The sequence below is a fragment of the Mangifera indica genome, chromosome 2 (genome assembly GCF_011075055.1).
Source record: "Mangifera indica cultivar Alphonso chromosome 2, CATAS_Mindica_2.1, whole genome shotgun sequence".
NCBI lineage: Eukaryota > Viridiplantae > Streptophyta > Magnoliopsida > Sapindales > Anacardiaceae > Mangifera > Mangifera indica.
This window is the reverse complement of record NC_058138.1, coordinates 13,241,580-13,255,058: the sequence shown is the minus strand read 5'-3', so window position 1 is coordinate 13,255,058 and position 13,479 is coordinate 13,241,580. Positions and strand designations below refer to the sequence as shown.

The window sequence follows — 13,479 nt, the reverse complement described above, 5'->3', positions numbered from 1 at the left end:
TTTTTGCAATAATAATTTAGAAAATTCTCATTGACCACTTACACTGTTCTTACCGGGAATTCATTAACTCCACCTTGGGATTTGGATTTTTGTTTCCCTCCATTGGCATCCTGTTTCTTTCAGTTAGAATCACACCTTCTGACTCACCGTTTCCTATGGTCCTAATATTTTCAGAAGTTTCGTTTAGCGCTTCATTATACCCATTCATTTTTATCACTCATAAGGGATTAAACGAAGAATGATAGAGAAACACTATAATAACTCGTAAAGTTAAGATTGAATGAGAGTATAACGTTTCTCATCTTCTCATCTCGATTAATGTTGGTAGCTTCTCATTTTAGAATCAATTGTTTCTCATTTTACTTAAACTATCTTTCGAATTTGAACAAAATTATTTATTGTTTATCTTGATTAAACCATCTTTCAGATTCGATGAACTCAATGAGGTCAATGAAATCAATCTCCTCTCTCATCTTGATCTTGATGTCTTTCACCATTTTATTTTATCCTTAGCCAAATCTGTAATTCTGACATCTTTCACTAAGAATTTTGATGTTTTCTCCCGAAGATTTTGGTGGCTAGTGATGGTGGGCAGTGGGTGGGGGTGTTAATGTTGAAAGAGTAATTTTTTTTAATTTAGAATAAAAGTATTTTAGTCTTAGTGATTTTTAGGTAGGGCAAAATATATAAAATAAGGGTTTAGGGATGTAAGATAAATTATTCAAAACAAAAGTTTTGTTTAAAAAAAGATTAATTATTATAGTTGAACACATGGTATTAATATAAAAACAAAATTTTTTATCTATATCATATTATATTATAAATATATATTATATATAATAGAATATTAATAATTATAGTTGAATTTTTTCAAATTCCTTGGTATAATTATGTGATACTGTGTGGGCAATTGATTGGAACAATTGGCATTGACTTGGTGACATGTTGTGGTATACAAATGTTCAAAGATCATAGATGAGGGAACTCTTGTCATGATTTAAGATATTTGGCTATATCCATATAACCCCTAGAGTGTTGACTAAGATTATATAGGCCCTCCTAAAATAGTCAATATAATAAATTTGCCTTTACTTTATACCCCATTTTACCAATCGGGATTTTCTAAAACAATCGTATGATATTTATATCTTTGAGTAATTTAATTTATAACGTTGAGATTTGGTACAATATTCCACATGTAAATTGTTATGCTTCACTTTTATAAAATTATCATATTAACCCTAAAAAATTTTGCCAATGAATTGGCCAAATCCAATTATGATAGTTGAATCTATATTGTATCGTATATCAAAAATTTAATTTTTTATATTATATATCGAATATCATATTATATCATATAATATAATTTTTAGAAAATAAAATATTAAAATATTAATAAAATAATAAAAAAAGTTAATTGATACATCATTATTTTGAAAAATATTATAAACACTATTAAAAATTTAAAATTTTTCATATATATATATATATACTATATCATCATTTTTTCTAAAAATGTATCTTCATTTATATCGATAATATATATCATATTATAAGATACATTCACTATATTATATTAATTAGATATATTTTATGATATGTATCATTTTTTATCTGTATCATATTATATTATAAGATATATATGTATCATATATCATACGATACTGGTAACTATATATCCAATATGAAAAGCGATAGCCAATCACTAGCCAGTTTTTTTTTTTTTTTTTTTTTATTCTTCTCCTTTCCACCTTTCCTCCTTTCCTGCATAAGTATTATTATGACAATCCTGAGCTACTCCAATCAAAAACTAAAGTTGAGAGAGAGAGTAGGAAAAGTCATCAGGCTTTCGGTCAAAAGTGGAGGCTGCATAATTAGGTTTAGTCTAAATATTCGTAAGAATAAAGTGTTAGAATTTTAAAAATTTTGAAAACCTATAATTTATTATAAGAGTTACAAATTGAAATGAAATAATAAGTTAAAAAAATTTAAAAAATACAAATAAATTTGTAATATGAGTTACAAATTATATATTAAAATAAATTTATAATTTATTAATTTAAAAAATTACTATAAAAATAAGTTATTTGAAAATTTATTATAAATTTATTATTATATTTGATGAAATTAATATGTATAATTAATTATTATGTTTGATAGATTGAAATTAATAAAAATATATTAATATATTATTTTATTTATTATATGGTTATTCTTTTAAAGGGTAATCTTTATTTTCGATGATCAACTCATATATAACTAAAAATGAATAGAACAGAGTGTGATGAAGCAACAACAACTATGCAAAATATGGTATATACAGAGAAGAGAGCAAGCCTTCTTCGATTTCATATCAAGATCAGTGTTATATGTATAATTTTTATATATAATTTTATATACAAACAACGATGTGTCATTATGTGATTGAACAGTTAAAAATAAAAAATAAAATAATATTTAATCACATAATAATATATTATTATTTATATATAAACTCGTGTACATATTATTATAGTCGTATCAATCTCCTCTATAACGGGCAAAGCCACAAATTCAGTATGACCGAAGTTATATCCCAAATGCATCAGCACTCAAACTCTAAAGGTGATTTCGCAACTTAAAATCATGACTCTTAGTAGATCATTCTCTATATTATACTACACATGCAGAGTGATTCTAGAATTACAAAGTGTGTGATGCTAGCGTATTGTTTTGGGAGATAATCCTATCTTTTTTTTTTTATAACCGAGGACCTCGTCTATATTTGTTGGACGGATAAACTCAAGACACAATGACCAAACCTACACCCATCGCATCAAGTTTCACTCCTAATAAATTATAAGAACAGACTGAAGAATTGTAATTTCAAGTGATTAATCAATTTTTATTATATAATATGAAAATAAAATCAAAACAAGTCAAATCATACTATAACCCGAAAAGATCAAAATAAAAAAAATCATATATTAATTAAAACAATATTAAACATTTCAAAATACATAAAAATCATCAAAATATAGAAATTTAGATCTACCCAAGATTTAAAAAAAAAAAAATCAAACAAAAAATTAATAAAAATAAACATAAAAAGAAGAGAGACAAGTTACCAGGAATATATGCAAACAAATTATATACAATTTTTAAATTAATATAATAAGAAAATATTTTTATAACAAGGATTATTATAAATGCCACCATAAGTTTTAATTTTTTTTATTAATTTATAGAAGCAATTCTTATAAATGTCACACTAAGACATTATTTTTTTGACTTCCCATATTTTTTAGTGGCTTTTAATTAAATGTAAAAAAAAAAAAAACCAGTAAATATTATTTTTGTTGTTGTGTTTCTATATTTGGCTTACATTTTGAAGATGTATCAATGCTTTATGTAATTTTATTTTTCATTTAAATTTTTATGATATATTGATAAATGTACAAAATTTATCTTTTAGTGCAACACCTGCACAGCTTTAGGAGGCATTTAAGAAATTTGGGAATATTAAGGAAGATGGCTTCCAGGTCAGAAGCAATAAGGTTTGTTTCCATTCTATTGTCCTCTACCAGACATGATATTTTTTTTTATTGCAGTTTTTAAGGGTCATGTACTTATGTTCTGCAGCAAGGATATTGTTCTGGTTTGGCTTTGTTCTTTATCATACAAGGAAGCTACAGAAGAAGTTCATAAACTCAGAGTGACACTTTCTTGGTTGCATATAGAAGTTATGGAGGAAGTTGATTAGGCTTTAGTTGTGGAAATTCTAATACGGCTTGTTCTAGTTCAAGTTCAGTTACCTTGTAGGGTGCATGTGGTTCAGATAATGTTTTATTACAAAATATGAAATATTACCTTGAAAATAGATTAATTAGAAATAATGACAAACCCAGAAATGAAACTTATGGGGGTTAAGATTAGAAATATTAATAAATTGTAAATAAAAATAAATGCAATCAAAGTTGGATTCAAACAGACCTAATTTAGTCTCATAAATTGGCTTAATTTGGTTCAGATCAGTTCGAATTTATTTAATTTGAATTAAAGTCAAATTTAAATAGAATGATTTGGCTAATTTTTTTAAACTAAATTGAACTCGAGCTAGGGATGTTCAACTTGAATTCAATTCAAATTTATAACTCAAATCTATAGTTTAGATTTGTGACTCAAGTTTGACTTGAGTTCATAACTCAAATTAGTGATTTAGATTCATAGCTCACATTCACGATTCATTAATAAATTAACATGGTTTTTCTCAAATAATAGAAAAATGATGTTGTTTTGTAAATAAGTTATAAACTAACACTACGAATCCGAACTATAAATTTGAGCTATTAATTCAAGTCATAAACTTAAATTGAACTTGAGTTGAATCGAATAATTTTTTATTCGAAGCAAACTTGAGCCACAAATTGAACTAATGAGAGTAGAGCACTAACAAAGGGTACAATGTAAATTTTGATTTAAATTTGTGGGTTTTTTTAAATAGCCAAGGTGGGTGAAGTCTCCTAATTGACACCCCTTCGTCCACCGTTGTCTAGAAGATAATAAAAATTGATAAATATAAATAATTATTATATTTAATTAAATATAATAAAATAATATTAAGATATTAATCTACTTAAATATCCATAAATATAATTATTATGAGTCCATTGTTGGTCAAGTGTAGCAATCTAAAGATGGTGGAAGATCCTCATGTGTCTCAAGTTGTTAAACAATTGGATCAACCTTTTAGGTAAGTTTGAACAAACATGCTTAAAATGATTGCTTCAAAAAACCGCAATATTTATGGCTTCCATTTTGAATCCATTGAATGAAGGAATTTGGATTCCTCATTATCTAGTCAAGACTATAACTTCATGCATAACATAACATAACATGTTCTGTTGTTTATTATTTGACCAAAGGGGCTATGGCAATCCGAAGTCCCTCAGAAAAGAGCACAAAGTCATCGACCTAGATGTTACTTAACAAATTATTTAATTTTTATTATTACAACGATTATATTAGATAAGTTAAAGTTTCACAGACATAATAAAAACTTAAACTTAAGTTTTTTTTTATGAAAATTTTAATATTTTATCAGTTTTAGTAATCTATACATCTGATTTTAATAATTTAAGTATAACATATCCTGTAAGCTTTTAGTGTTCCTTTTGACAAGCCAGTTCACTTTAAAGCATTGATGGAAGGGTATATTAAAATGCAGAACTATATCAGTTTGATTCTGTCTTTCTGAGTTAGGTCAAATTTCAAATAACTTCTATACACTGAAAATCTTTCAACCCATTTTGATTTATCAGTAGTGTCAGAGCTTTCTAAGAATATTTCATAGTGAACCTCTTTAGGACTGACTGGGTCACCATAAAGGTGACAGAGCAGAAGATTCATTTTGGGCATATTGCATTATTAGTTACCCAGGCCAATTTTGGCGCTTATTTGAGTACCCTTTGTCTAATATGCATGAGTACTCTTTGTCTTTTTAATGTTTTATTTTTGTTGTATTATTTTACACACAATAGACAAATATATAGCTTAACAATGGTTAGTGGGGCAAAGGACTATTTCTTATTCAAATTTTAGCTTAATTTTGAAAATATATTTATAATAAATAAAAAATTCAAACATGTATCTATTTCTAAATTATTGATAAATAATAAAATTAAAAAATATATAATTTTATTCTATCTTTCTCCTCAAGTTTTAAAAGTTAATATTTTGTCTCATGTTTGAATTCTGACAAATGACTTTTTCTCTCTCAAATCTTTAAGTTTTTTTCTTCACATTTCCCTTCGGTCACTAGTGATTGGCACAACGTTTTGTTAGACGATGAAGCATTGTCCAGATCTAGATGATTATCATTGTAGAGGTCGTCCTCTAGATGAATCTGTCTTGTTCCTCTGCTATTTGTCAGAGAAAGTAACTGAATTTCAGGTTTGGTATCCTAGGGAGAAAAAGTAAATTTTTCAAAACTTAATCCAAAGAAAAATGTTAGTTTTTCAAATCAAGGAGAAAAAATGAAATATAATTTTAATTATTTTAATATTACTAGTAAAATGATAATTTTATCCCTTAATCTTAACAGAAAATTTGTGATGTGTCCTAACAAAATTTTTCTTACATCTTATAAAATTTGTTGTAATGAGAGCAGTGACAGCTTGTAATATTGCCAAGCTGGGTGGACTATTTTTGAAGAAGCGAGGAGTTACTGAAGTTGCAACACCATGACCAGCCGGTGCTCGCCTTTGGCTCCAAGAGGCGAAGGGGCTAAGTAAAACATGAATTAGTAGTTAATATAAGGCGACTTCTGGATAAAGGCTCTTAGAGGGACAGATTGAGGATGAAAAAAAGATAATTAAGGATGCCGAAAAAACCAAAATTTAACAATAATCGAAACAAATTATACCTTGATTCTCTATCGTTTTGAACTTTCAGCCTCTTGATCCACTTGACCTATTGTGGAGAAGCATGATTTTTCATCCCTCTCAGCAACAAAAACTAGGATGAAAGCGCTAATAATGGTGTTAGCAGAGCAGCATCTAAAATTCCAGCACGTTTTCCTGAAAATTCTGACACTGCTATTTCTACCCGGATTGAAAGAACAAACAAACATAATTTTAAGCGACATTAACTTGTAACTTTAGGTTTTGGGTCGGTTTCAGTTCCCAAGAGCAAAGAACGAAAACCAATCTTGAAACATGCAGATTCCTTTAGTTTATAACCTGGAACCTATCATATTTCCTTTGATTCAGAATAAAAATCGAAACCAATAATTGGGTACTTTGACAATTGTAATTTCAAACGGGTAATTTGCTCACCTTAAATATTAAATAACATAACTGTAAACATAAATTGAATCTGGGTTCACTTATGATAGATCGATCTGATCCGATTTTCTTAGCTGTCAAAAGACAATTATTAAAGATTAATGATCGGTAGTTAAACTCTTATTTATAATTCAAACTGTCTCCCTAAAAAAATAGAGGAACGCTATTTTTTTTACCAGAAAAGAATTCTCTACCTTAATGCAAAACCAAAAATGGCATAGATCTTATCTCTTTAATTGAAAAGCATTACGTAATGTAAATTGGATTGTAAGAATCGACTAACGTCAATATCTTGTTTCGTATTCGAAAAAGCTTTATCGAAAATTAAATCTAGGTATGCAAATTTTTATTTACAAAATTTTATAAAATTTGATTTTGACATGTTTGATTATTACCAACAAACCTGATTAAAGACACACTATTAATAATCTAACTATTTCTAATAACCTGCACCTAATCGCACACACAATCTAATGTATTTTATATTATTTATTATATTAATTAAAAATAAAAATATTTTAATTATAAAAAATTAATAAATAAAGATAAAATTATAACAACATCCCGATTATAAATTCCCTTAGCCACCTTTTCCTCGTGGAAAGATGAACCTTTGGCCAAAAGAGAATATGCAACAAAATGATCATTTATGCTCCATTTACAAAACCCATTTACAAAAACATCATGATTCTTTAAGAAGGTCAACTCCTCAACTTTATTATTTCAAATATGGATTGGACACACAATATCTAGTGGAACAATTTGAAAAGGTAGGCAGTGATTACTCAACATTGCAATGGAGCTGGCTTAGACTCCTTTAGCTTTTTCCTTTGCATGTCAAACATTATAATTGAGAGTTGAATGTTCTTGATCCCACTTTAGCTTGGGACTGATTTTGGAATAACATAAATTTCTTGAAGACGATTTGGTAAAATGATATATCATCATATAATTATGTATTATTTTATTTTTAATTCAAAATCAATTGATTATATAATAACACATCATCTATGTATTTAAATTATGTATAAAAAATACGTACACATAATTTTATTAATTTGGTATTATATTTTAACTCAAAATAGTGTAAATTTCGATGGGTTATTAAAATTTTGTAATTACTTCAAATCTAAAGCTAGATATGTTATATGAATATGAAATCATACTCTTTTAATTAAATTAATCAATATAAATTATGCATACTCATTTTGAGAATATAAATGGATACATATTTAATGTGTATCATTATATAATTGAGTGATTTTGAATTAAGAATAAAGTAATATCTAATCACATGATAATACATATAAATACGTATTTATTTATGTATTTAAAATAGGTATATATAATATTATTCTAAATTAATATATAATTGCAATACGGGGAGTTTTATGTCTATTAGTGGATATACCAAAAGTATACAATAAGCTTAATCATCTTGGACATAGGCTATGATGGGTTGAAATAAAAACTACGAGCATTTATAACAAGTATTTAGAATGGGAATTATTAACACGATTTGTTAACCTAATACTAAAAAATTGGATTATGGGTAAGTCTTTTTTATACGAAATATAGTTTGAATGAATCTAATATGACTTAAAACTAAATCTAATTATGTTAGAGTTGATCCGAAATCAATTCAAATTAATCTAAATTGAGTCGAACTTTTAGAAAAATGTTAGTATAGTAAAATTTTGTTAGGATTGGATTGAAGATATAATAAAGGACAAGTGTCGATAACAATGTGTTATCGATATTGTTAACTGATCTAATTTGCTAGTTTGAGAATCTAACGTGTTATTGTATAATTAAATAATTTTAAATTAATAATAAAATAAAATCTCATAATAATTTTGAATTAATTATACAAGAATTTCAAATAAAAATTAAAAATAAAATATTCAATGTCATCAGTGGTTACAGTTATGGACAAAATTGATGGTCAAAACAAAACTTATTCACTTTGTCTTTGACTTAAAGCTTCCACGCCAAACCCACTTTTCTGTAATTATTTATTTATGCACTGACTTTACAATAATATTTTTAATTTATTTTTTTTTTTGTTAGGTCTTGTCTATTATTTAAAAAAAATTACTTTTTATTTTTTATTTTTCAAGCATCTAAATTTTTATTCATAACTGTTGGTTTAAAAAGTAATATTTTAAATGGTTTATTTTATTTTATTTTCTAAATTTACCATCAGAAAAAAATTTTAAATAAAATATATGATTTCATAATAAAAACCCCACCTTAATTAAAAATAATTAATAATTAATGAGGTGGTAAAATAATAATAATATAAACAATAAAATTATATATATTTATTTTAAATACATAAATATATACATATTTATATATATTATCATGTGATTGAATAATTTTGAATTAATGATAAAATAATATTTTATTATGTAATAACATATATAAATATATATTTATATAATTAAAATAAATAAATATTATTATTATTATTATATATAAATAATAATATATTATTATATAATTAAATTTTATTTTATTTTTTATTTTTTATTATTTAACTATGCAATAATGTGTTATTATTTATATATAAAATTAAAAAAAAAAAAAAAGGGAAAATCACAGCACTCCTCAATGTGAAAGTATGAAGAATCACAACAATAGGAAACGATGAAGAAGATGAAATAAAAAGAAAACAAAGTACAAATAGTTTTATGACTTGTCACTCTTGATATTCCCAAAGCCGATCCTCTCCTTTCCTCTTTCTCTTCCGTTGTCAAGAATCTTTTAAACAAACCCTAGAAGGAGCCTTCAGCTATGGCAGCCACAACTATTTCCACGCCTTTGTTTTGTTTTTGTTTATGTTTATGTTTAAGCGTTTTAGTGAGTGTTGTGATTGGGAATTCTGAAGGAGACGCTCTTTACACTTTTAGAAAAAGCTTGTCAGATCCAGATAACGTTCTCCAAAGCTGGGATCCTACGCTTGTTAATCCCTGCACTTGGTTCCACATCACTTGCAATCAAAACAATCACGTTACTCGGGTGTATTTACTCTTTCTTGATCTATTTGCATTGTTTTCTTTTCTTTCTTTTTTTTTCTTCAGCTTTTTTTCCTTCTGGATTTCAATTTTTTTTTTTAATTTTTGGTAAAGTGGGTTTTTAATTTCTGATTTTATTGATGCTTCACTTGCTGATTAATGCGCTTCAACTGAGGTCATTTCCTTTCAGTTTTATATTTATGCAAAGAATTGTGTGCTCTGAGCTGGGCTTTTTTTCCCTTCTTGATTAGCAGCTGCATGTATAAAAATTGTGTTTTGGTGCTTTTGGTAATCTGTTTCTAAATAGTGTTCAACTTTCTTTTCGCTTTTACTGTGAGTTTTTTTTTTTTTTAAATTTTAAAAAGTGTTTATTTCTAACATGTTCATGACTGATGAGCTTTTGATCATTTATGCAGTGATTTAGGTAATTCAAATCTGTCTGGACATCTAGTCCCTGAACTTGGGAAGCTGGAGCATTTGCAATATTTGTATGTTTTTTCTGCTTGAATTATTCTCTACACTATTCGCTTGTGTATGTTGCTATATGAATTGTTGTTTTGAAGATCATCATTTACTTTATTACTATTGTTACATAGTTCAAAAATGCATTGTCATGGTGCTCTGGATATTTTGCTGCTGATGTTTAGATTTTATTGACCTTGTGTGCTTGTAGGGAGCTTTACAAAAACAACATTCAAGGAACTATCCCTCCTGAGCTTGGTAACTTGAAGAGCCTCATTAGCTTGGACTTGTATAGCAACAACATCTCTGGAACAATCCCTCCCTCCTTGGGGAAACTCAAGTCTCTTGTCTTTTTGTAAGTTAACTAATATTAATCATTTTTATTATGACAAGACATCAATTGGGGGTGCATGGTTGAAATGTGCAAGGCTTTGATTTTCTCTGCTTGCTTCTTAATTCGTTATTGGATTATCTGTTTTTTCCCTAACTTGACTGCAAAAATATGCAAGGTTAGATAGTTAACTACCTAGATGCCAGAAGTAAGGTTAGTAAACATTTTTGATTGTTTGCTATGCACTTGTAGTTTCTAGGAGATCTGCTGTACTCAAACATCCTAACGTTTAATCTTTTTTTCCTTCATTGTGTGTGTGGATTAATTATTCTCCTTATTCTAGAGATTTTTTGGTTTCAAGCTTTAGCATTTCTATTTAAAGACTGATTGCTAGTTTATTGTGGAATTCACACAAGGATCTGCAGGATTAGGCAGATATTTTCTCCATTTCTAAGTGGGGAAGTAACGTTTGAAAAGAAACTGTGAATTCTTGGCATCTGTCTAGTTCCTTACTGGAACCTCTAAGGGGTGCCCGATGGTTCTTGCAGTTTGCATATCTCTTTGATTAATTTCAGGCAGATTTTTCTCAACTTATTTTTGCTGGTTATTGGTTCATGCTGAATGGTTATATTAGTTGCTGACTTTTCTTACATGTTTGTTTCCGTTTGGCAGACGGCTTAATGATAACCAACTTTCTGGAAAAATTCCCAAGGAACTTGTTGGAATTTCAAGCCTCAAAGTTGTGTATGTGCAATGTTTTCATATGATTTTCTTTATCTTTTATTTTGATAGATGCAGTCTTATGTTTCATCATGTACAGCAGCAAACTTAGAAACTGATAAATTTTGATATTTCATTTTAAGGGATGTATCTAGCAATGATCTATGTGGAACAATTCCTGCCAGTGGGCCATTTGAACACATACCTCTCAGCAAGTATGTTTTGTTCCCCTGCTATTTATACTTTTATCATACTGAATGTGCAAGGACATTGATTCTATGACTTGTTTTATTAGTGCACCTTCTTTCTGAAACATTTGTCTGTGTCCTCCTGGCATTGCTATAATTTTTGTTTTAGGTCTTCTTTAATCAATAATTGATGATTTAATGTATAATTATTTTTTGTGTTCATTTAATTTGTGTCAGGCTCAGAATTTTCATGTTTAGTTAGGCATCTTGCACTAACAGGAACATTGTGTGTAATTTGTGTGATTATAGATGAAGAATGTGTTAATTAGTTTGTCCTATAGATTGCAACCTGCATCTGTGTTGATGTGGTTCCTCACTGAAGATGGAGTTCAACAATGGCTGAGTTTTGTATATGTATTTACACAGTGTGTAATAGATATTAATAACAAAGCTATAATCACCTCAAAAAACTATGATCCAGGAAACAAAATTGGCTAAAACTCCTTCTGTTTTAAGTGTATAAACAGAGATAAAGTATGCCTTTGACATTATGGATGAATGCACTAAGAGAAGCTAAAGGAAGGGACCTTTCACCATGAAATATTATCATTACTAACGTTACTGATGGAATTCATCACTTTAGAAAGCTGCATTTTGCTGGCCTTTATATATAATTGCTTTCATTCTGTTTTTTATTTCTTGTACTTGTGCTATTGATTCATTTGATTTCTTAAAGAATTGTCTGGTGCAATTTCTTATGCATGTCTTACATAGAAAATAGGTGGCTTTAATCCATTTGGAAATTAAAAGATGTCAACTGAAAAGATTATTAGCATTCTTTTGTGATATTGATTGCTGTTCTGACCAATCCCTGTCTTTAAACTATGGGATTTTTTGTATTCTAAGACTAAGCATGAAACACCTTTGTTACCTCATATCTACTATAGTTTGCTTAAATTTGTACCATTGAGCAAATTGATAAGAAACAATCTACTGATGAATGTAGGTTGGCTTTCATTGAATATTAGTATTTTAAAAACTTTAGGAGGGACTTTTTTCGAAGGCAGTGGAGTTTTGTTCAAACTTATTTAGGTCTCTAGTACTTGTATGCTTACTTATTCTCTGGTACTCTAGTGACAATATTTTGTTTTTATGTGTAGCTTTGAGAATAATCCTAAACTAGAAGGTCCACAGTTGCTGGGACTTGCGAGTTATGGCACAAACTGCTCATGAATTATTGACCGGTTGGTTTCAGATGGATATGTACTTGAAAAATCAAAAGTTTCTCACCTTTACCTCAAAACTAGTTGGATTGGCCAAATGAAACCCATATATATGTAAAATATACTATACTGCATGAATAAATGCATCTGTAATTCCATTGTTATGCTCTTTCCAAAACTTTCAAGACAAGAATTTTATTGATGCAATACTAGTGAAGGTTTCTCAGTTGTTGTTGATGCCTTAACTGGACTTACCAGCTCAATTCTCTCGTTTGGGTGTGTTCTTCTTCATCTACTTTCTCTGCACGTTCCCTTTTAAAACTGTTGAAAGACTTCGGACTAATATTTCTCTAGGTTGGCATCTAAAGATTTTGAAGCTGGTACCAGTTGTAAGATATTTTGTAAGTCCGCCACAGAATCTTGACATTAAATCTAGTTGATATTTCATCTTTATCATCTGTTTGTTATTTCGTCAAACCTACAATGTTATGTGTACATATTTTTTAGTACACAATTAAATATACAAATAATATATCATCATATAATTGGATGATACATAATCTGTCATGTGATTGAGTATGTAATGGTATGTTATCATATGATTATTTTTTCTTATTATACCGTAATTATTTTTTACTCGATCAAATCCCTTGCCTCAAATAATGTATCTTTGTATGTTTAAAGCTATTATACCTTTAGTCTTTGGTGAAT

At 27.9% G+C, this 13,479-nt stretch overlaps 1 protein-coding gene across 1 annotated transcript; it reads left to right on the top strand.

The window, feature by feature from the left end:
* The first annotated feature begins 9,429 nt into the window (after nt 1–9,429).
* Nucleotides 9,430–12,994, top strand: LOC123209540 (leucine-rich repeat protein 1-like). Its single transcript, XM_044627629.1, has 6 exons — nt 9,430–9,850; nt 10,261–10,332; nt 10,518–10,661; nt 11,310–11,381; nt 11,501–11,572; nt 12,706–12,994. The coding sequence occupies exons 1-6, from the start codon at nt 9,624–9,626 to the stop codon at nt 12,776–12,778; spliced, it is 660 nt and encodes a 219-aa protein (XP_044483564.1). The 5' UTR covers nt 9,430–9,623; the 3' UTR covers nt 12,779–12,994.
* The last annotated feature ends 485 nt before the right edge of the window (nt 12,995–13,479 follow it).